General features: G+C 38.9%; 1 protein-coding gene across 3 annotated transcripts in view; it reads left to right on the top strand.

Annotated features, from left to right (window-relative positions):
* The window catches only part of NELL2 (neural EGFL like 2), a 120,597-nt gene that overhangs the window by 21,096 nt on the left and 74,093 nt on the right, over positions 1-25,408 (top strand). For all 3 annotated transcript variants that reach the window (XM_083399593.1, XM_083399591.1, XM_083399592.1), the window contains 6 exons: positions 4,976-5,149; positions 5,273-5,369; positions 9,735-9,807; positions 9,964-10,046; positions 13,182-13,310; positions 15,094-15,196. In XM_083399593.1, coding sequence (XP_083255719.1) covers positions 4,976-5,149; positions 5,273-5,369; positions 9,735-9,807; positions 9,964-10,046; positions 13,182-13,310; positions 15,094-15,196 — 659 coding nt within the window. The remainder of the gene's footprint in view (positions 1-4,975; positions 5,150-5,272; positions 5,370-9,734; positions 9,808-9,963; positions 10,047-13,181; positions 13,311-15,093; positions 15,197-25,408) is intronic.

Here is a 25,408-nt window from a genome sequence, read left to right as displayed (position 1 = left end):
GTGGAGGTGTGGTTGTGTGCAATGCCCGTCTTACATGGGTATAGTATGAAATGTCAAGTGGGCAGTTTATCTAAGGGCAGTATGTGCAACAGCCCACTTTTTTCTGTTTGGGGGTAGGAGCGGGAAAGTGTATAAATCAGACCATCACACATATGGGCTTTCATGTGCAACACCCATGTCACATGTGATGAAAAGGTGGGATACACCTGTATTCTCCTTCACTATGTGAGTCACAGGACAGTTGAAGTAAGGGTCTAAATTGGGCCTACATTCTCATGTGCACTAGTGTCAGATATGGGACAATTGCAAGCAGTTCAAAATATGGTAGCATAGATGAAATTTAGAAATTATAATTCAACAAAACAAGATTAGTATCAACAAATCATATTATTAGGACAATGATGGCAAGACTGACTTTCTGCAGATCAAATTCCTTTTCTGTAGTCTAAATGCAGCTATAACATAAAAACTATGAATACAGCTTCTGATTAATGAAAGCATCTTAAGCTGTGTTGAATGAAATACATTTTATTAGAAACTAACCAAGTATGATCTCTTAATTATATACAAATTAATGATTGCCACCAATTGCTCCTCTATTACACTGAACCATGGAGTGTGAATCTATTATCCATTTTGTGTGATTTCCTCATTAATCTTTCATCTTGTTGTTGATGATAAGAGGTCATCAGTACTAATAAATGTTAATCCCAATGCCCTAAGAAATCTTTGTGGATTTTGGTTTAAATAATGAGCACAAATGGGTGAAGCACTTTTCCCTTCAGATGAGCAAATAAGAAAATGAGAAATTAGAAAAACTTCAAACATAGACTATATGTTTTGAGTTGAATACTTATTTTATTAAATGATGCTAGTCAGAAACAGTGAGCTCATTGAACTGCAACTGTGCTCAACTTAAGACTGTGCTTGTACAGTTTGTTCATATCTACTGAAGGAAAAACTGAAGTAAATACTTGCTTTGGTATTTAGATACATGGTTACAGCAGAAAAAACAATATAAATGTGTAAAAGGTTTTGGCGTAAAGTAGGGGGTGGATATCTAAAGTGAACAAGACCACTTGCTCCAAAATAAGTATTTGGATTTAGAAGTGGGTATGATTTGCCATAGTCCTCATTATTTTCCTTCTGTTTCTGCTTCATTACCTGAACTCTCATAGTTTACAAGCAACATACCACAGCTACTTTATCTATTACTTGAATCTTGTAAGTTCCATCAAAAGAAGTAACAATGACATCAATTTCTTTTTGTCTTTTTCATCTAATATTTTCTTATCACTCAGTTTTAATAGCATAAGCATCAACCAGATTTCTTTAGTCATTTGGGCAACTATTTGATCATTCTTGACACCGTGAGTAGTGGAAATGTGTTGAAGCAGTTAAAATAAGTATTTGTTTTCTGTTTAACCTTGTCAAGTTGGAATAACCCCAAATATTGGTTATAAAGCAGGTCATTAAATTGATGGATGTCCTGCTATATTTCTCTGGGTTTTTTCCTGGCAGCTAGGCTTCATTTAAGTTTTAAACTTCTTGTCAGTGCACAAAATGAATTCTGGCAATATGGTGTAAAATATTCCAGTTTATAAAACTTCCCATGAGCAAACACTTTAATGAGTTATATTTACTGGCCCACCTTGTGTATGAAGCTTCAGAAGTTACTCAGAATTTGCTGATGCAACAAAAATATCAAGGGTTCAGGCTAGATTTCACCTCTATTCATCAGAAAGACTCTTATTTATAGAAGGCTTTTGATTCAGTAGAGTGGTGTGTGTGTGTGAAATTTGCTGATCCTGCACTCTCTAATACTGTTCTATGGCACCTAACCCTCTGGAACAGCATGGGAGGTGGTTCTGTGACTCCAGAGGGAAGGGCAAAAGTTATCTACCACCTCTCTACCAGCAGGAACATCTGCAGAGAGGAACTCTACTTAGATCATGCTCCCTGTAGTTGAGATACCCCCCCTTTAGCATTTTATTGGGATTGTGTTTTAAAAAGAAAGTTTATTTATAAGTACAATTTATGCAGGTCAGACAGGAAGCCAAATTGTAAAATTTCATTCACTGAAGTTCTTGCTTAAAATTGTGTTCTAATGGTAGAGTCCAGTCACATTTGAGGGTATGTTAGAGTTTTTAAAAAGAACATGTAGAATAAAAAAACAGTTCTGTCTTTTTTAGTTTGGCAAATGCTAAGCTTGTGAAGATTTGCATACTTTGCCTTCATCAGTTTTTGCCTGCATTGCATGGTTGGTTTTTTTTCAGTAATCTCACTTCTGAACAAATCACCAGTTACGAGAAATAGAATTCACTATCTGTAGACACTGTTTTTGCCACTTTCTTTCTAGCTTCCATTTTTGTAAAAAGCAGCAGCAGCAGCAGCAAGCAACAGAATAATAATTTGGGTGGAAATTAAAAGCAAGTTTGAAAAATTAAATGAAAATATCAGTCTTTTTTAAAAGGTTCTCTCAAAGCTGAATTTCAGAAATGGAGTTCAAAAATCTTTGAAAATGCTGGAATATTGCTGAATTTTGGATTTTAAAAATTGAATTTTACTTCTGCTCTAGTATAAAGTTTTGAGCCAATAGAATTTCCATATTAAGCATCCATGAGAAAAAGCAACGGAAGTAAAAGGGAAATGGAAGGTGCAAAAACCTAATCATGTCAAGTAAAAACAGAATAAAGGCTATTTAGGTGTGATTTCTGCATATCAGGGGTTTGGACCACATTAGCATTGGGGTCCCATCAGACTCTATAATTCAAGGATCCTACAAATTATCATTACAGTGGTGTCTCGCAAGACGAAATTAATCCGTTCCACGAGTCTCTTCGTCTTGCGGTTTTTTCGTCTTGCGAAGCACGGCAATTAGCGGCTATTAGCGGCTTAGCGGCTATTAACGGCTTAGCGGTTTAGTGGCTTAGCGGCTATTAACAGCTTAGCGGCTTTAAGAAAAAGGAAACAAACTCGCAAGAACTTGCAAGACATTTCGTCTTGCGAAGCAAGCCCATAGGGAAATTCGTCTTGCGGAATGACTCAAAAAACGGAAAACTCTTTCGTCTAGCAAGTTTTTCGTCTTGCGAGGCATTCGTCTTGCGGGGCACCACTGTATTATTATTTCCTTTGTGCTTATGCTTGGTGGGGTAGGGAGCTGGATACAACTGGCTGCCAAATTCTGACTTCTCCAAACCAACCTGATGTTTTACGACCACTACCTCTATCATGGTATCAGGTGAAGTGTTTTCATTTGCCCTTACAGTTTGAAATCAAGCAGCACAGGCAGAGGAAAAGGATTTTGCACATGCTGCTGACCAGTACCTGTGAACTGTGCTTTCGGTAAAGGGCTGCATCTTTACATGCCTTCAAGTGATATCATTTATGATGTTAGGTGTAGGGCAAGGGTTGGGGGAAATGGCCTTTGAGATTAACTAGACTAATGGGTAGAAGATTCTGCACCTCTGCTTTAAATAGAAAGATTAGTTCAGGAGTCACTGATACTATTGCACAGCCATGATAATCTATGAAGCTATATTTTATTCAATGGTATAGGAGCTCATTCACCATTCAGTCAGACTGAGAGGTGCATGTTTTATGCACTGCTCCTGTAGATGATTCACTACTAGTTCATGTGAACACAATTAAAGGGGCTAGATTATTTTGTCGTAATGCCATATCTCTGTTGTTAGCGCTCAGAGTTATGAATAGTTCTGCTTAATTTTGCATTCTTTCACATGTTAATTTTAAATAAATAGATAATTAAGATGTGAAGAGTGCTTTGGCCTGTTCTATCACTGTCTTGTTTTGTTTCATTAAAAATTGCCTTATTTCAATCCTTTTAAGATTGTGGTGATAAAAGAGGTAATTCAATTGGCACATATTCTGTCAACTCTACTATTTTGTTTGCAGATATATATATATTCAGTTGGTTTTGACTTCTTGCCAGTGCAATAAAAATTGGCCGCAGAACAAAGAATTATTGCATGCATAACTTTTGTTGCTGACTTCAGTTAAGTGTTCATTAAAACAGAGACTAGAGTGCTTTGAGACACCTTGAATGTTCAAGAGAAAATAAATGCACTTTGCTAGGTGTGCAAAACAAGTCAGAAATGCCTGAATTTTCCTGTTAGCTGGGAATGTTTCTTTGAAGAGAGAAGTGCAGAAATAAAAGAAAGGCATATGGTGCTGCTTTTCTAAGGATATTTTTTACTATATATGTATATTTCAATAAAGGGAAATACAGTGGTACCTCGGGTTACATACGCTTCAGGTTACATACGCTTCAGGTTACAGACTCCGCTAACCCAGAAATAGTACCTTGGGTTAAGAACTTTGCTTCAGGATGAGAATAGAAATCGTGCTCCGGCAGCACTGCGGCAGCAGGAGGCCCCATTAGCTAAAGTGGTGCTTCAGGTTAAGAACAGTTTCAGGTTAAGAACGGACCTCCGGAACGAATTAAGTACTTAACCCGAGGTACCACTGTACAAATACTGGAATCAACAGGAATGTTGTTCCACAAAATGGGGGCTGTCACACTGAAAGCCTGTTCATAGAATCATAGAATCATAGAGTTGGAAGAGACCACAAGGGCCATCGAGTCCAACCCCCTGCCAAAGAAAAAAGAAAACCCAGCACATGGTGTCTTGCTCATATATAGGGGCTCTGCATGATGGAGGCATCTTCATGTATCATAATCATGGCAGAGACCCTACTCAAAAGCAGGAGCTTGCTCATTGCAGTTTCTGTACAGACAGCTGTGCACAATGTGCTGTGGTTGGAGGAAGAAGAAGACATCACATCAGGGGAAGGGCTAAAAGTGGGACCCCATCCAAGAGGCAACAAAATCATGCCTTAGATGTGAATAATGTATAAATTGGATTTTCTCTCGTTTCTGTTTATAAACCAGTATGAATTCTGTTTCCTCCTTATTAACATTGCTTCATGAATTGATGATCCATTTCTGGTGCAGGTACTTGGAACTAGAAAGCAGCGGCCATAGAAATGAAATTAGATTGCACTACCGTTCAGGAAGCCATCGCTCACATACGGAAGTGTTTCCTTACATATTGGCAGATGACAAGTGGCACAGGCTCTCTTTAGCAATCAGTGCATCACACCTCATTTTGCATGTAGACTGCAATAAGTAAGTGAAGAGTTGTGTTTCAATTACTTGAAAGTGCTGCAGCATTTTAGATCATTACTGGATAGTATGAAAGTAATTTCTTGTTCTTTTTTACTTTGCTCCTGTTCTTGCATTTAAAAACAGAATTTATGAGAGAGTGGTGGAAAAGCCTTATCTGGATTTACCTGTTGGCACAACCTTTTGGTTGGGACAAAGGAATAGTGCACATGGTTACTTCAAGGTATGTTTTCCTCCATATACATATATATTTAATTTTTAAGTTAGGATCTTCTACATAGATTGTAGAAGTTATCTCAAATGAATGTGAACTTGGGGCACTCGTATCTCTGATTTCAAGATTTGTACTACATTTCATTTGAATTGGCTCATCATTCAGTTACATTTTGGGGGTGCTATATCAGGCCAAAGAGTGCATTTGTAGCTTTATTGCTCAAGTCAGTACTTGAAAACTATGTTTTTGTTTGTTTGTTTGTTTGTTTGTTTACTAGTGCACTGGTGGTGTTTGTGTTAAATAAGAATTGTTATCATTTTATTTTCCTCTCTGTAAATGTACTATAATGACTTGCAAACATCAATGAGCCTGACCTGGAACTAAAAGTCATTTATTTGCCCAGAAAAAACAGTACTTTTGGCAATAGTGTGTATTCAGTGTTGATTGGTTTCACATCTATGCAGCCGTGTGAATATAAACAATGCAAGAACTAAGATAACATATTGAGTCAGGTCAACAAAATCTAATATGGCATTTTGTATCTGATAAGGTGACCAATTCAGAAGGGTCAAGGAATATAGAAGAAAGAAGGACAGAACAGGAGAATTTGGAAACTTTTTTTTTTTAATGCTGTATTTCTGTAATGAAAACACTTTTCTCTAATGCATAAGCTCTAGGCACTCATTACTCAGATGTAAGGCATACTCAAGTACAGAATGGGGTACGGCTGCTATTTTAGCAACCCCCACTTTTAAACAATTGTGCACAGAGCACAATTGTCTCTATAAAAAGGCCGAAGTTTGTCTCCTTGTACGTATGGAATCAGCATGATTGGAATACCTGCACAACCAGGTGTCTTCTACCTGGTAAGCAATATATTAAAATGAAAAACAATTGGAAATCATTAAAACACACCAGCAGTCCAAACAGCAGCTATCAATAGCTCAGGACCTGATCAATTCAGTTTATTTCCAAATGCTTGCACAAATAAATATGTACTCAGACTGGGCAGAAACCAACCATTCATGAGGCAAGCTGAGGGCATTTCAGTGGAATGCCAATGCTGAGAATGCTCTGATAGGACTCACCATCACATGCAAATTTTGGGTTCCTCAGAATTCTTCTTCAGACTAGAAGTTAAGCGAAGGAGGAAAAGGGTAAACAAGATGGGGAAAGCTCCAGACCTGTAGACATCCAGAATTTGTTCTTGTTTCTCCTTAAAGGCTTACTTAGGTTGCAAACCTTAGGACACCGTACTGTACAGGAGATTAATTGGACTTACTTCAAAGTACGTTTACTTTGGCTTCTGCTGCAATTTGCTCAAGGCACAGCTGCTGGCAAGGAACTGATATTGTCGGGTTATTTTATTATTATTTTAATTATTTTTCCAATTTCTCAGTTTAGAGATCTGCTCCAAAAGAAGTGTAGATTAAATCATGATGGTGAGGTTACCAGCAAGGCCCCCACTGCAGATGGCAGATTCCAGGAGAAGTATTTGGTAGGGCTGTGCTTGGAACCCTGACCCCATTTGTGGCTAATAGAGTAGGGAGACAGGAATAAAACCAGTTATTTGGCAGCTTCATTCATTCATAATTAGCTTCCAAGCCCAGTTCAAGACTCTGGTTCTGACTTTTAAAGTCTTTCATGCTCTGGGTATTATCTCCTTGAGAGAGCACCGTTCCTTTATAAGCTCTTTATAAACTATTGAGAAAATATGCATGGACATTGTGCTTCTAAAGCAATCCACGCTAAGTAAACTAGATTATTTCCAGTTGGCATATTTTCATCTCTTAGCAAGCCTTCTGCTACACTAAACCTTGTAAATGTCATTATCTGTATTATTAGTCATTCTTTCAGAACTGGGCAGACGGAATATGAATATTCATAATGTATTTGGTGCTTATCCACATAGGCTTTCCACCCTCTTCAGGTGGGTTCTTCCCCCACCATGGACAGTAGGCAGGCACAAGTGATTGAGGGCTTGTCCATACTTCTGCTTGTCCCACCTCCCCTCCCCCTCCGCGAAACCTGCCTTGTACTGCTGAATTGGAGCAAATCCCAATCAGGTTTTCCCACAGATTGACGGTTGCTCAGATTCAGCAGTAAAGAGTGGGTTTCCCCAGGGAAAGTGGTGGGGCAAACCAAAAATCTCTTGGACTCGTGCTTTCTAGGCGTGGGATGAGCCAGGACTGCAAAGGAACAGTAATTCCAGCTCCAAAAGAATATCTCAAAGTTCCTGCAGTTAAAAAGCTTTCCATTTCTCCAGTCGTATTACTGTTTGAGAGCAATTGAATTGGGAACATAAGCTTTTAAGTTTGCCTTTCTATTTCCTTCTGGATCTTTTTCTTTGTTTTCAATTTTTTAGCACACTCTAGTGGCCAGAGATTAAAAATATTCCATTGAGAGAAATGCGGCTACAGGGGGTTAGAGACAAGAAGGCTGAAGGCAGCAGCTTTCTCCCTTCATTGGGTTGGTCTTGATGTAAGGTACTAGAAGCTTTCTCCACTGCACAGAACCAGGAGAGCATTCGCCTTGCCTTCCTGCAGAATAGGAAACAATGTTCAGAGGGAGGAAACACAATAAATATTTAAATGGATTTTTCTTCTCACTGGAAATTCTGAGTATAAACTCATTGCCCGTATCAGGAGAATATGGTCTGTTCATTGCCTTTGGAGGAAGGACTGTTCTTCATCAGCATCCTTTGAACTGGAATCGCAAGGCCTACATGATAGCCAGGGTCTGCTACGTCCAGAGCAAGTTAATTGATAGTATTGATTGAACTTCCTTTGGCATACTTATGGGTTGCCTTTGACAGAAGAGATGAAAATACTAAGAAACCAGAAGAATGAGTTATGTCTAGGAATTGATTCACCGCTGGCTTACTTGGGAAAGGGTTCATTGGTTAGGCTATTATTGTTCTGGCCAGAGAAATGGAAAAAACACTTCTTACTGGGTTCGTCTCTGGGTTCTTCACTCCCCTAGGGATGCAATACTATGTTCATCTGGAAATATATAGAAGTTAATTTTGTATGACCACATTTGAGTACATAGTGACCTTTGCTACTCTGCTGGATTACCTGCATATTTTAAAGGTGTAAAAAGTAGCTGAGTGAATTCGCCCTTGAGTCATGGCCCTCATATACTTAACTGCCCAGTCCAACACTCTGGTCACAGTTTTTGTTTCTTTCCATTTCACTTCTATACCTCATTGTTCTGGTTTTTCCATACATGGATATATTTTTCTCCTAGAACTAAAGCCTTGGACTTTTATTTGTTCCTTCTTGATAAACACCAAATTTCACAGATAAAAGCAATGAACATGAAGGGTTTTGTTTTGTTTTGAAGAAAGGGATCTGGGCTTGAGATGAAAGCAAGGACTGAAATGATAGATTACGTTCACAGAGTTCTGGGATAATATTTTACTATTTTTATGATTATATGCTGTTTTGTGCATGTGAGATCATTTTTTTAAAAAAGAAATGAGACAGCTACTCCTAGCATATATTAAAATAAATCAACAGGCAAACTTGGTAAAACATATAGGTGAATGGATGTATTAACCATTTAAAATAATTGAAGTATAGAGGGGTAATGACAATGAAAAGATACAGCATAAGTTAAGGTGCCTACTTTTTAAACCTAAATCTCATGCCTCTTTAATGAAATGTCAGATTTTGCAGACTCTATCCCTCCCACCCTAAAACCCAGACAACCTTGCAGAGTGTAGAAAGAATCACAAAACACATATATAGTATGAATTGCACCATCTACTTGCAGTTTTCAGTACCTGCTCGCACAGGTTTTTTTTGGGGTGATTTATGAAGTTTTGCTAACGAGGTCCTTGATGACTTGGTGCACAATCTAACATAAAAATCTCCTGCTTAAACTACATTGACATGAATGGAAATTTTGCAGTACAATATCATAGTTGTGACTTGTACTCTTGCTTTTCAAATTTTATTTAAATGAGTATCTTAAAACTCAGTGAAAGTACAAATTATTTTTAAATTGTTTTTAAAGGTCACTTGAAAGCTTTCGTTCAGTGACTAAATAAAAGTAATGGCAAAGTCACGGCAACTAGTCTCTTGCTGCTTAATTACACCTTGACATTTAATCTTAAGTCTCTGAAAATGGTTGAATGCATATGTATGTATCAGTGTGTACATGTACAGCTATTTTCTTTCTACTCTACTCTCCTAATGATACAGTGAAGGAGAGCAAGATATAATAATTTTGTGGAAACTGCTTTTTGTGAGTGAAGTATACCTATTTTGTGTGCTAGAATGTTTCACATGGAAATGCTAACTTTCTAATATAATGCTGACAGACAAAAAATAACAGAACCTTTCTCTTCCTCCACCCCCATTTGCGCAGGGCATAATGCAAGATGTGCAATTGCTTGTCATGCCTCAAGGATTTATCTCTCAGTGTCCAGATCTTAATCGCAGTAAGTCTGCTACTTCTTCTACCATAAGAAACAATGAGATGCACTTTGTTTAATATTTATCCTGCAAGATCTCTCTTGAGATTCAATTGATAATCAATGTATTTTGGCAGACTTGGCCTAAGTACAATTTGACAAATTTAGTGTTTGTAATTTCAGCATGCCCAACGTGTAATGACTTCCATGGGCTTGTGCAGAAAATTATGGAGTTGCAAGATATTTTAGCCAAAACCTCTGCAAAGGTAACACGTTCTCAGGTTGCTGTTATTTTTGCTTTTTTGTGTGTGGGTTGGGGTAAATTGCTGGAACCATTGCTCTATTTAGGGACTTGTACATATGGATGCACATATGTATATTTTTATGGACTCTTGTATAACACTTTGCTAAATATTTATTTGTTCTTTGAATAAAAAACAGAACCAAAATCAATGAAAAATATTCAGAACCACTGATTGGCATACAGTGGTACCTCTACTTACGAGCACCTCTGGTTATGTATCCTTCAGGATACGCACATGGCAAACCCCAAAGTATTTTTCCGGGTTTTGCCGCATGCACATGTTCAGAAGTGCTCAACCACACCGCACGCATGCGCAGAACAAGCACTTCCGGTTGTGAAAACCTTGGGATCCAACTGGACCTCCGGAACGGATCCCATCCACAACCGGAGGTACCACTGTATGAAGATTTGTTGTTGAGGTTACCTATGGGATTAGTGGCTGTTAGATTAATATAATTCTAGGTTAATATAATTTTAATTACTGTCTTATGTATGATGCTAGAATGTCTTGGAGTTAGTAATTTACTTTATAATTCTTGATTAAGACAAATGCAATATTAGTATTATAACATGGGAGATGCACAAAACATTTTCTTTTTTTTTTTTTATAATAAATTTTTATTAATAGGCCAATCACATCACATTGTTCAAATCACATTAATTCCAAATTATTACAGCCAAATTTTAAAATTTTTTTTGGGGGGTACCCATATATCAAGCTCAGCACGAGTCCAAAATTCCGGATGACTCCAGACATCACTTATTTGCTGCTTTTATTAGACAGTTCCATCCAGTTCGATTCGGATAGATCTTTATTACCTTCTTTCTCTTCTTGTCGTTATCATTTGTTCCTTTCTTTGCGATCTCTGATGGTTTTCACAAACAGATTGAAGATTTAGCGTCTCTGTGTGGGTATGCTCTGCCAAACTCATATTATTCAGGAGCGACCTCTGACAGTCTTCGGTCGATCCATTATTTTTCCCAGGCTAGCCATAAATCAGACGATATCGGGGGCTCTGTCAGGTCAAACTTGCATTCCAGCCTTCTTTCTTTTTCAAATTCCTGAATCTCCTCCCCCTCTTCTGTTTCTCCTGCTAGCCTGTCTTTGCGAGACGCCATGTTTTTTTAACTGCGTCATAAGAATTTTCCTCCTTCTCGCCTTTCAATCTTCTCGTATTGTAATCCTTTCCCCACACAGTTTTAAAGTTCTGTTTATGTTATTTAAAACGCGACGATCTTGTTTCTTTCTGGGGTGGAGGATTATTGTAATCATATCATATGAAGGGATTCAAGAGGATTTTTCCCTCCACCCCCCCCTTCGTTCCAGCCTTACGTTCTCATGGTGGTAATTCATCAAGAGATTTACTTATCCATCCGTCGCTCCGGGTCACAGAGATGCATTAGTCAGCAGTCCTTATCTCGAGCCTTACTTGATATATGTGCTTCAGTCTTTCTTCCAATCCGTTATCGCCAATTAGTCCAAATATAATTCCAGACTGAAGCAACCAGCACGCGCTGATTGGAATCGGCGTCGGGAAGATCTGAATCCATCGAGGGCTTGTGCCAAGTGTTCCACACCCCCGTCTCTCGAATCAGGGGGTGCATTGAACACCGCTGGCAAGGGCAGGCCCCCCCATGCCCTTGGGGGGGTTTAGGAAGGCTGCCTACTTCCCATAGCAGCCCCTTAATACCTCGTATGGGTCAGAGAGATGTTATTGTCGGCCATCTTCCAACGCGCCACCTAGTGGCCCCCCCGGGAGATGCACAAAACATTTTCAAGGTGCTCCTGAAACCCTTTGAACTTCTTATATTTTTAGTGTGCAAAACAGCATTCCTGGATGTTGTGTCTATGCTAATGTGACAATAATTTTACTACACATGAAATACATGCAACTACTTAATTATGTCCCAAAAATTATACATCAAAAGTTTGCTAAGGGCAAAAAGTTTCATTGTGGAGGAAAATTCCTGCTAAAAGTTTTAAAATGAATAAGTGCAAAACCATAATAATAATAATAATAATAATAATAATAATAATAATGTTATATTAGAGTGTATGTACAACATTATGGTGCAGTGGGTAGAATGTTGGACTAGGACCCTGTAAGTCAGAGTGCAAATTCTCACTCAGTCATGAAGCTCACTGGGTAACCTTAGTGGATTCAGTGTCTCAGCTTAACCCACCTCACAGCTTTGTTGTGAGGTTAAAATGGATCCTTGGAGGAAAGGCGGAACAGAAATGTGTGTAGATAGATAGATGATAGATGATAGATAGATAGATAGATAGAGATAGATAGATAGATAGATATAGCTTGTGGGATCAGGCCAATGGCCCATGGGGTTCAGCATCTGTGATATCCTGTTCTCACAGTGGCCAAACAGATGCCTGTGTGAAACATGCCAGCAAGATCTGAGAACAAAACCAGACTCCCCTCCTAGTGTTCAGAAACACATTGCCTCTGACCATGGAGGCCCAGCATAAACTACATTATGTCTAGTAGCAACCGACAGACTTATCCTCCATGATATTTACACTTAAGTTCCCTCTAAGCAATCATACCCCAATGCCAGAGCAGTGAATATATCTCAAACTAAGATTGATCACCACAAGCACTATGCATTAAAAACCAGTTGCCACATATGGCTCTGGGTTGCTAATTATCATCAACACAATCTATTTATTATCTGTAATCTTCTGAATGCATTCAGATAAAAAACACATATGTGGATCAATCCTATTCTCAGAGGAAGTCTTTTCCATAGAAGAGATCTGTATGCTCATTCCATAGATAGTTCCATTGGAATTAATGGGGCAGCCCATAAGCACAAGAGATAAATGCACACATTTATATCTAGACTAAGGCATAAAACACCCAGTCATTCTTACAACCTTATTCTGAGTTGTTAAGATGAGGTGAATTATATTCAAACTTTGCATTTTTGTTCTTAAGTGTCTGGATATTTGTTTCCATGTTTCACAATTTCCTTTTTTGGCTTCAGTAGTGCTTGATGATACAGGATGGCTTAAATTGTTGTTACAGTTTTAGGTAAGCCTTTTCACAGCTAACATGTCCCTCTCTGTGCAACATGTACCTAGTTGTCCCGAGCTGAGCAGAGGATGAATAGATTGGATCAGTGCTATTGTGAAAGAACCTGCACTATGAAGGGTGCAACCTACAGGGAATTTGAATCGTGGACAGATGGCTGTAAGAACTGCACTTGCATGGTATGGCTGTAAATTGCGTAGAAATTCAGGGACCTGGTTATGCAGCCTGCTGAAAATGTTTATGCATTTTAGACATGAAAAGCTGTCAGATTAAAAATAAATTTGTGTTGGAATGAATGTACTTACCTACATTGTTCTTTATGCATTATGTTTCATTTTCTGTAGAAAAATCTGGCTCTTGCCTATGTGGCGGGGGTGGGGTGGGGGGTGAGCTGTTATGCCCAGCGCTGGAAGGCGAAAGGAAGAGTTATGAAGGATGATTGGCATGGCCAGGCATATCTTCTCTCTGACTGACGTTACACTGAACAGTGGGCTCAAGGCTCAGACCGTGGAACAATCCAATAGGAAGGCATATTGCCCATTAGTTTGCTAGGGCTATATAATGAGGGGCCCTTGAAAAGGACTCAAATGTGTTCAACTAGGTTAAATTTATGTGGGACAAAATGAGTTTATATATCATGGCCCCGGTGCAAAAGAAATACATAAACTATGGTCTTTGGATCAGGTAGAAAGTACATATCCACTTCTGAAGTATAGTGTGTCTGTTTTTAGGGTTCTTTTTTACTTAATAAAAACATATTTCTGGAAAAGAAACCTCTCGTCCAGTTTTGAGCAATTAAAGTATTTGGAAACAGTAAAAAAATGCAGGATGAAGCAGGTATCAAACTTCAGAGAAAGTGGCATATAAATGTGGTGTTGAAGTGCAGTACATCAACCACAATCCAAAGCTCTATGCTTTTCATACCAAGTGGGCCACACAATGCCTTGTTGTTGGGGCAAGGGAGTGAGGCCAAAATTTGATGCCCCTCCAGCCCTTGTGCTGCCTTCCTAAAGCCAGCTAAGCAAGGTGCCAGGCTTTGGGAAGTAGGCACAAGGATCTGGCTGGGTCCTAGAGCCATCCCACCTCCTTTCCAAAGATATAAGAGTGCTAAAAGGCTTTGTGGAGGAGGCTGGAGGACTCTGGGACATTGTCAGAGCCTTCAGGCTTGCCCAGCACCTTGCTTACCTGGTTTTGGGAAAGCAGCATGAGGGCTGCAGGTGTGTGTGTCAAATGTTGCTGAGTGATGCTGAGTGATGCCCTTGGGCCATGTGTTGGACCACCCTGCTCTATGCCGTTCTCATGTTTGGGAATGCTCTACAGGAGTGGGAAACCTTTGGGCTCAACATATTGCTAGACTACAACACCCATCATCCCTGACCATTGGCTATGTTAGGTAGGACTGAAGGGAACTGAAGTCCAGCAACTTCTGGAGGGCTCACAGAGTACCTACTATTGCTCTGTGTTTTGTGACTGAAGTATTTCCAAGATTGAAAAGAATAAGACAGCTTATGCAGAACATATCCAAGTCACTTTCTTATAAGAATGCCTCATTGCAGGCAATTTTTTTTACAGGACTATGATATTATTTTTAAACATGCATAATGGCTGTCTTGTGGAAATTATTGGAAAGATTTTATTCAATGGTGTTTTTATACTTCAGAGTAATCTTCCAATTTGTTCAACTGGCAGAATGTCAGGATAGCAAATGATAAGTTTTAAGGACAACATTGCATTGCTGTCACTTGATAAAGAACCTGTTATGCGTGTATCAGAAATCTATGTAGATGGAAATATAAAAATATAGATATATAGTATATTGATTCTACCTTCACTATCAAGACAAGAAAAATTGTGTATTCGGTATGAGATGTTATCTTTTTAAAGAAACCTGTAATTTAAAATAGCTATTTATCTGACCATATTCTGTCAAATTATTTCAAAACAACCTTTTGTTGCTTCTAGAATGGTACTATTCAGTGTGAGGCACTGATCTGCTCGCTTTCTGATTGTCCTCTTAATTCTGCTCCTGCATATATTGATGACAAGTGTTGCAAGGAATGCCAACGTAAGTGGTTGTTTTTCATAGATGTTTTGATGTCTCAGCATTATAAGGTTTCTAAAGCTTACATCCTATGCAGTAGGCTCCAGTTTGGAAGGAACCATCTGTAGGCATGATTCATTTAAAGATAAGCATCTGAATACCATTGCTTTCAACAGGTGAATAAGCATATATGTTTAACTCTCTATTGAAACCAATGACACTTTCACTAATGGCTAGATCATGACTGTAATTACTTTCTTCATATTTGCTTACTGCACTGGTTACCTATCTGCCACCAGACCAAGTTCAAGGTTTTGTTATTGACATATTAAAGCCCCAAACAGCTTGGGACTATGCTGTCTAGCAGACTGCCTCCCCTACTCTAGTTCATATTGATCTTTACGGTCATCAGACGAGACCTTGCTGGCCATACTGCAGCCAGCAAAGTGCCATCTGGAAACCTCTTGGAAATGGGCTTTTTCATTTATAACACCAACCCTGTGGAATACTCTCCCAAAAGAGATTCACAAAGCCCTATCTGTTGAATGCTTGATATTTTTTTCCTAAAAATCAGTTGCTTACCAAGGTCTGTTGGGATGTTTGAAAGTACCTATCCTGTTCAGTAGCTGACTTTCTGTTTTACTTATGGGCTTCCAGTTAATCTGGTTTTCATTTTCATGTCATGTTATTGATATTTTATAAATACAGAATGCTAAGCAAAAATGCCAACAATGCTAAGCAATATATACATTTTCTAATAAATGGCCAAATGTAACCAATTTTAGTTTTAAATGTCTGTGCAATCCGTATGAATTATGGGAAAACATGCATTTGGAGCACAAAGAATTAAATGTGACTTTCACAACTAAAAAGAGTCTCAGTGTGTAAGTGTGTGGGAGGGGGTGGGTGAGTTGCTATTGAAACTGCAGCTAACAGTGCAGTGCCAACTCCCTAGAGTTTGCATTAAGTGACAGAGATCAGAGCATTGCTTATTTCAGTTATGCTTCTAGCAGGCAAGTTCTCAAAATGGTCTTTAAAAATGGTTTTGTATTGTCTGACATTTTCATTAAGTGTTTTAGTAAGGCTGCTAAATGTATGAATGGATGCAGTGAATGCTGACACTTCCTTAAAGGAAGCAGCCCAGAATCAACTGATATGCTTTTCCAGCCATTATCTTTTCATAAGGCTGTGTCTTCCATGCTTTCCATGGAAAAGGTTCCTGGTTCAGACCATGGTGCTTTAAGGTAGGGCTAGGACTGACTCCTGCCCACTGAATCCCTGAAGATCCATTGTCGGTGTTGACAGGGCTGAGCTTGATGCACGAGGGGTCTCACATAGTATGAGACAGCATCTTCTGTATGTAATATACAAGCATATGTACATAATATAATATCCAGCTTCCAGACCTTACAGCTATTGGATTGTGTCCAATGTTAGTCCCAACTACTAGAGAAGACCCATTGAAATGAATGGATCAAAGTTAGTCATGTCCATTAATATCAATGCGTTTATTGTGAGTAGGACTAGCAGTGGCTACACCCTATTGTATTTATCATACACTACTCATACATACATATGCAACATTTTTTTAAAGTCTGAGATACTTCAAATGATGTGTCTAACAATAATGAATAAATAACGAATCATGTAAGTAAATGTACTATGAGCAGGCTATTAAACTTTATTTGGAGCATTAAGTGGTGTATGAACTCCTGAGCATTTATAAGATTCAGATTCCTCCATACTTCAAAAGATGAGCCTTCCTGTGGTGCAATGGGTCAGTGTACCTGGCTGTTAACCAGAAGGTTGGTGGTTCGAGCCCACCCAGGGACAGTTGTGGGAGGGATTCCTGCATTGCAGAAACTTAGATTAGATGACCCTTGGGATCCCTTCTAACTCTAAGATTATATGAAATAATTAATTGCTATATGAAATAACTAATAATTAATCATTCTCCAGGGGCAGAGATGCAGTAACTAGATTGAATATAATTACCTAACTGAATGTGATTGGCTTGTTTCTGAATTTCTGAACTAATTTCAAGCTCATATCACTGACGAATCCTTAAATATTTCAATATTTCAGAATTTTCCTTCTAGGTAATCTTTGTTACAGCTGTCAATCTCCTTCCAGACTGCATAGGTTCTTGATTTCATTGCAGTGATGGCAAAGGCAGTGGAATCATACCACAACTCAGAATACAGTAGTCTATAATAATAAAATTCAGTAGCAGATGGGCTTTACAACTGTGTATGAAAATAGGTATTCATAATTGGCTATAGCTCTAGAATAAAATAAAATTCCCAGTAGCAGTTCTGCGCATTTATGCTGAAATTTATCATATTTGCTGCAATCTTTCAAGCTCATAAGCAGGTGGGCAAGTGAGTCTAGGGGCACTGAGTGCAACATAGTGTTTCAGCAGGTGAGCTAGCTGAGAGAATGGGCAATCTAGTCAGACCGGGCTATTCACAGTGGGAGACAACCTCATTGAGCAATGTATATGTGCGAGCCAAAGAAAATAGCAGCTAGAGAGAGGCTGAGGATGACAGAGTAATTGGAAAAATGTAGGTGAAATTAGATGCTTTTTGGAGGCTGCAGGAAGTTCATTGGTTTAAGGATAGAAAACCCAGCAGGCATGTGTTTGCATTGCCTTCTTGTGAGAAGTAGCTGTATGCTTCATTTCTCCTAGAGAAACATTTTAAATAACTGGTTTCAAACCACTAGAGAAGTCCTTAATGCAAGAAGCAAAGGTCCAGTTCATAAAAAAGGCATCAGTGGTGTGTTTTATCACAAAACACAGTAAACCCTGACATTTTGCGGTTTGAAATTACACCTGTGAAATGAGGTGGTAGGTGTGTGTATTAGGACAGTCTGGTTTTCAGAATGCTTTGTTCATCCATAAAGTGTTCTCCGAGAACCAAACTTTAAAGCTGTGCATTCTGCAAAAGAGGAATGTTAGGAAATTCGGGAGCAAGTATCAAGACTGACAAGACAAGAGCCGTCAGTTATTTGAATCAGATATGTCTACTCTAATTTCATAACCAAAACACACTGTATCCCTCAGTTAACACAAAACAAAATACATTGGATATAGGCTAACCAAAGTTAAGCCCTGTAAAGTTGCATTTGAACCAAATGCCTTTTGATTTAAAACAGTTTAGCTCTATTAGACTTCAGTGGACTAAATTGACACAGATTCAAATAATTGTGCTTAATTATATTGTGCACAGTGCTCAGAAGACTACTTTAGTGATCAATGGAAATAATGGCTAAAAACAATGACCACTTTGGTGAGCTGTGATATGATTAACTCAGTAAAGGAAATGAGCATTTTCTTTTCATATCACTACAAAATGATAGGGAAAAGCAGAAATTATAAAAGACTCTATAAATGATAGGTTAAAATCAGACGAAGAGTTTAGATTAGAACAAAAAGAGAAGTTACGCACATTGGTTGTTTATTTTTCACCAGATTTTTGTACAGTTCAGTAGAAAATGTTGCAGATCTGCATGTGAGATTCCTTTTCACAAGGCTGCTTACAGACAAAGCTGCTAGATTTCACTTCCTTCTCTGTGTGTTTCTCATTTATGTGAATCTACTGAGTTTTGCAGTGATGCTTTTTTGTTTTGAGGTGCAGCAAAGCCACTGGCATTATCCAATGCCTTATTTGTGTCAAAAAGAGATGCAGCTGCTTCATTATTCCCCTACTTGCCATCCAAGAATTCAGACTTTCCTGGGCTGCACTTCTTTGATCAATACTTTACAACAAATCATGATGTCTTTGAGAAAGCCATAATGCAGTCTTGTAATGGAGGCTAGTAAAGTGGAATAGAGCACTCAAGGAAATGTCCATATAAATTAGAACATGTTTAAGAGCAGATTGGATAAGTGAGTGGTAAGACAGCCTTTGAAAATATGAAGTCACACTAAATGTTCAGAAAAAATTTAAGTCAGTCACCTGCACGTGGATGTGGTATTCCCCTAGGGGGAAAAACATTTGTTCTTCCTCTGCTTGCCTCTGCAATGACTTGCACATCCTACCACTGGTTCAAGAATGTTCAGTGCTAATTGCTTATTACCTAGTTGCTGTGCAAAAGCTACAAAGAATAGCAGTAAACTTGTCAAGCATTCTAACATGGAGAAGTTCCTCCATTGTGGAGATAAAATTGAGAAAGGGTTTCAACTCTCTTATCAGATTAAGAGGAAAAAGCAGACAGCAGTGTAATCCTAATTATGTCTACTCAGAAGTAGGCTGTATTGATTTCGGTGGGTATCACACTTGGGTAAACACATATAGGATTCCATCATGAACTATGAAGAGGCTGTGGCTTGAACGCTGACTACCGGATATAACCTCTATGGTTTTTATATTTACATAGTCAACTGATCAAACCTACAGTACTTGGTATTGAGTTGACTTGGTCCCATGGTTGTCACAGAAACTCTCCAGTGTAATGCCCTAGCTAAATTGGCTAGATCCAATGGCTTAATTATTTATGAACCCTGTTCCCAAATGTGTGCTAAACCTACTTTTGCCCTCCAAAAATAATTTGCATCATGACAGTGAACTCAGCATATACTGTACTCCCAGCTTGACTTGCAAACACTACAAGCTTGACTTGGAAGAGAACCAATACGACCATGTAGACAACTAGGATCTTTGCAATCAGGATAGCCACTCTCTTCTCTCCCCTACCCCTCCTTCTTTTATGCATAGGCATCAAAATGCCTATGGAGCTCAGATTGCTGAAATGTGCTACTGTACTCCCACTATTTTTCATGGCTATACCCGCAGTGCAGTAGTCTACCCTCAAATATATTTGTGACAGTTGCTAGACCCAAATTAGATAGAAAATAGGTAGTTTCTGAACCAGTTTAGTTAAAGACTAAATACCTTCCATTAATATACTATTACCACCAACACTTACTCTGAACTAAGGCTTCAAGCTAATGTCCCTTATATTGAGCTATGGAGGGGTTGGATTGAGTGGTGCTCATTTGCTTGCTTTTGCTGGCTCAGCTGGCTGCCACAGATGGAGTGACACAAACTTTCTTGTGCACCCACTGAATATGTGTGTGGGTAGAAGCCCTGTTGGTGTGTGGGTAGAAGCCCTGTCTCTCCCAGTGGACACTGCTGGAAGATGGTCCCCAAAAGCAGCATTCTGAAGGCTGGACTGTGACAACACAGGATTCATTGGATCCTGAGCCAGTCTCATCGCCAACACTGGGTCCAATTAGAATCCAATTGCTTCACCAGCCTGGAGCCAATCTGCCTACCCACCAGTGGCGTAGCGTGGGGGGTGCAAGGGGGCCGGCCGCACCGGGCGCAACATCTGGGGGGGGGCGCTCGCACTCGCAGTGCTAAAGTCAGTGCTAAAATCCACGGGTTAGGGGGCGCAAATTACTTGCCTTGCCCCAGGTGCTGACAACCCACACTACGCCACTGCTACCCACCACCTCTTTTCCCTGCCAAACGCTGTAACAAGTGGGATGCAGATGCCCCAGTAGGGAGTTAGGATTGGTGTACCACTTTGGCTTCAGCTAAGTCTTGGTATTCTTGAGAAACAGGTAGGAATTGGATAAAATGGTTCAAAAATACATTTTAATGAATTTTTAATCTTTGTTGGAAGCTGCCCAGAGTGGCTGGGGAAACCCAGCCAAATGGGTGGGGTACAAATAAATTATTATTATTATTATTATTATTATTATTATTATTATGCTTTTGTTTTGGTTTGAATGTATCAAAGTTTTCAATCCATTCTTAAAGTATTTGCCTTACAGTGAATAGCGTTGTCAGTATGGGAAATTGTGTGAACGCACAGAAAAGATCTTATAATGCTAATTAAATAACTTAGAGTTATTCTGTTTTGCTGCCTAAGGTATAAATAATAAAATAGAATGTTTAAGGAAATATGAATTCATTAAGACGACGTGGCACACATATATGAAACTTGTCTTCTTTAAGGAGTTAAAGGATCATAATATTTGCAATATTTTGCCAGGGGAGAATTAAAAATATCATCATACAGCAAATGTGCTTTAGGGGTTTTTCTTTGTTTTCTCCTTTTAAAGAATTTATAATTTATTTTATGTCTAGATGTTTAGCTCTTTTCCTCTTCATTTCACCCTCACCAGGGAGTTTGCAGAATACAGAACTCCCTTCAGCTAATTATTACTGTAATTTTGTTTCCTGTGCATAACAACGTTCAAGATGTTTTAAGGGACAGAGTTTTCATATTGACTGGGAAATGTGCAGCTATTTCAGTATTCCCTAGCAAACATTTATTCATATTCGTGTAGGAAGTTCTTATAACTAAAGCTGCTGCATAACCCAAACCCAGAAAAACTGACTGGCTGTAAAAGGTAGACAATATACTAATCATTCAGAGTGACTTACAAGTGAAATCAAAATCCAATAACAAAAAGACCCTGTCAGGATCCTTCCAGCTGGGTAGCAGATGACTCTGTGGGAGGGAAGGGATATTTTACACTTTCTATTACCATTTTGTTGAGCTTTCAAGACAAATATATAGTTATTAGGAAGGGAACGAGATAAAGCTGGCCCTGTTCTATGTTCTATACAACAGTTTAGTGATTCTTCTGATCATTATTTACTGGAAGGTATCTGCCCCACCGCATCCCCCAAACTCTAAGGAAATTTGGAACTCCACAAATGGTGACATGTGAAGAACTGTTCTGTGTAAGGGACAGGATTCCTTCTGCACACATGCAAATAACAACAACAACAACAACAACAACAACCACCACCACCACCACCACCACCACCACACACTCTAAAGAGCCATGAAGTGTTGGGTTGAAATAAACGACAGACGAGTGACAAGTGTCATATGGGAGGCATCTACCGAGCATGTCTCAGAGAGTCCCTTTTATTGAATATTACAGCATTGCCGCCTATGTGCTTGTTGCTGATTGGTTAACACAAATCATATGCAAGGGTTGCATATAGGCATTAATCATCAATAGATTAAAGGTTGGGAAAGGGAACACAGAATTGGACAGGTATGAAAACCTCCTTATTAAACTATTACTAGTGATTGATATAGCGAAACTTAAAAGGGCATAACAATCGCATTCATAGATGTGGTCAACCATGCATTAAAAACAGGTCAGGGTACGATGTTTCATGAACTCAATGTGAACTAAACATTCTAGGGTGGGTGAGGAAGGAATGCTTCAGCTCAGAGTGGTTTGCCGGATTCATGTGCAGAAGCAAAACCTCCCATCAATGAAGAAGCATAAATTGCTGGTATTTTCTATACCAGCTTACACAAACTTTTTTATATTTAGAGAACATTAGCTCAAAGCTGTCATTGACAATTGCATGTTTTTGTTTAAACCTACATATACTGTAAATGGTAGGATTAGTGAAGCAAATTAGTTTCTCAAGCATGATGGTTTTCCATTGCAGCTGTAAAAGGCAACTTACATTGTTCTGAGAAAAAAACCTGTTTTTTTCTGGTTTGCACTTTGGAGCGTCTGTTTTCCCCAGTTACCATAGTTAGTGGACAGTTGGACTCTCTGTAGATAGGCAGTGATATATGGCAGTGATTCATCCTATATAATCACCACCTTTAAAAATACATTGGTAGACACTACTAATTCTCGAGCTATGTTTCTAAAATAGATATGGATTATTATGTACTATGCCTCATGTAGGAAATCACCAGTTAGTTACAGTTTCAAGCTGTAGTCCCTTTCCCTTTGAACAAATATTTTTAATTCATTCCTGGAACTGTAAAAATTTCTTTTCCGAAGTGAGTTTATAGATGTACCCATTGCTACATCTTTTCAGGCAATTGTTTTGTCATCCAATAAACACACAGCAGTAGCTCAGTCAGTGTGGGGATCAAAATGTAATTTGGCAGTTATGTTTCAGAGAATGCATTTTTTAAGTGCTCGCATTGTAGAGTCGTACCAAGAGGTCGTGTCAGCTTTCTTCTTTGTAACCCAGTGTATCGGGGGGGGGGGGGCGGAATCCCACCTAGAGGGTTAGCTCTGCTGATGCAAAATCTCTGTGCCTGCTTCTTTTCTTGTACTGCAGCCCTGTATAACGCAGACATTACTTTTCAGGGCCACTCAACCCTCTTGCAAGGATTTTGTTTTTTAAGGGCAATATAGAAGAGAAAGTTGAGTTGCATGAATTGCATTCTGGTTGCACAATATTGCATTTTGGTTCCTTCCCCAGCACAGAACTGCTATGTAGTGCAGAAATTTTATGCGTGGAATGTGGTTGCATGAATGACAGGAGGCACAATTTTGTTGGCCAGTGTCCCAACTGATATGGGGAGTAGCACACTCCCCATTTCTAACCCACAATACTTTCTAAACCCTTTGATGGCTTGTGTTGGTAGTCTGCTTTCCCATAGGCATACTCAAGGTAGCCAACAAAACTTGGCATTGCTGTCAGCAATTATACCAAATCAATGCCAAATAAGTATATTAAAAATAGGAACGTTGGGATGAAAAAGCCCCAATAGTGCAATAAATAATGGAGGACTGGGTGTTACTGGGTGTGTCCTGGGGCCACAGCATGGATGTCAATTAGACTGTGCACCTTGGCCTCTCCTACTTAGGAGTCACAGATATCTGCTATGTCAGCAGGAAATATTAGGTTACCTGTTTGGAAGCTTAGTGTTCCAGGCAGATGCTGGATTGTTCATTCAAAGTTTTTGTAACAGAGAAGGGGGAAACCTAGCAACTATCCACAAGGCTATCGTCTTTGCTGATGGAATTCGTTATCATTTGTCTTCCTCAGCACCCTTTTTAGATCTGTTCTTCCTTAATATTATTATTTAAGTGACAGTTGAGTCAATCTCCCTGTGACAAGTTATGTGCTAGATTGGGACTAATGCTTGTGTAACATTAGGAAAGCTTGGGAAAGGGCTGCCTGAAAATACCCCATAATTTTTTTCTTTTCTTGGCATGCCACAGAAATTCCTTGCCCTAAGTGGTGTTTAAATGTGAATGTCAATAGAAACTGGTGTTCTAATTAAAGAACAATGTATAAAGATAATCTCACTGCATGCTAAGTATAGATAGCAACAAAAAACCACCCCATAAAACCCATTTATAAACCAAAGTTTTCCCCTTTACAAACAGCTTTTAAAACAGGTGTTATTGTTTTTATATATTTTTAAAAAATGATGTAATTGTTATGGCAACGCATTTGAGACTAAAAATATTGACTAGTGAGCAATTCCTTAAGGGTTTCATTATATTCTGAGTACCCTGAATATTATACTATATAATATTCTAAGAACGATATACAGTATATTCAATCTAACCCCAATAGAGTACACAAGGCTAATTGCCAAATACTATTTGAATATTTAGGGATGACCTGTTGCATAGCTGTAGGGCACATGCTTAGCTCTGTTGGTTTAATTTTCAAGGTAATGCTGGGAGCGGCTTCAATTTGGAACCCTATTGAGTCTCTTTAGTTAGTGCAGTCAACATGAAGCTAGATGGGCCATTGGCCTATTTCAGTATAGGTTTGTAAACCACAAACTAGCTAAGCAGGTGAGGTTTGACGTAAGCAAATATATTTTAATTTATAGCTTTAATGGAACTCTTACCTATTTAAGTGGATGCATATCACTTCAACAAGTTTATAGAAACTGTATCTTATTACTAGAAGAACCTGTGTGTCTATAAGGTGTTTGGATACCAAGCTTTTTTTGCTTACCTACTATCTACAAAATTCCCCAGGGAAGAGCCTTCAGCAAATATCTGTTGGGAGATTTTGGAAGTGAAATTTCTGGAAGCAAGCCTGCAGCTAGGAGCTGTCACTCACAGTTTTCTCCTCAAAGCACTAGGGCATGCCTTGTGCCACTGAAGAGAATTAGGGTTGATCCAGTGCAGTGCTTTAGAGCATCAAGCTGTCATGGTCACTTTTAAGAAAATTCAAGAAAATGAGTTATGCCAGACCTTTTCACCAGTAGGGTGGCTAATCCTGTTCAGCTGAATATCAGTGGAACTAGGCAGTAACAGATTGTTGTGATAATTATACTTGTTCTCCATGTTGCTTCTCCCCTGCATATGGATCACACACCACCTGAGATTTCACATATCTATCATGCAGATAGGTGAGAGGTCAGAGGGTTATACATATGCTGTGAATGTTGTACAGGTCAAGTGTTTGGATTTGATATAATCAAGACATGCATGTTCCAAGCACATCCATCTAATATAGAGAGCTGCAGTGAGCAGAA

This window comes from Podarcis tiliguerta (genome assembly GCF_965153285.1).
Source record: "Podarcis tiliguerta genome assembly, chromosome: 10".
In the NCBI taxonomy this organism is placed as follows: Eukaryota; Metazoa; Chordata; class Lepidosauria; order Squamata; family Lacertidae; genus Podarcis; species Podarcis tiliguerta.
Note: the sequence above shows the minus strand (reverse complement) of the source record. Positions and strands in the feature narration are given on the sequence as shown.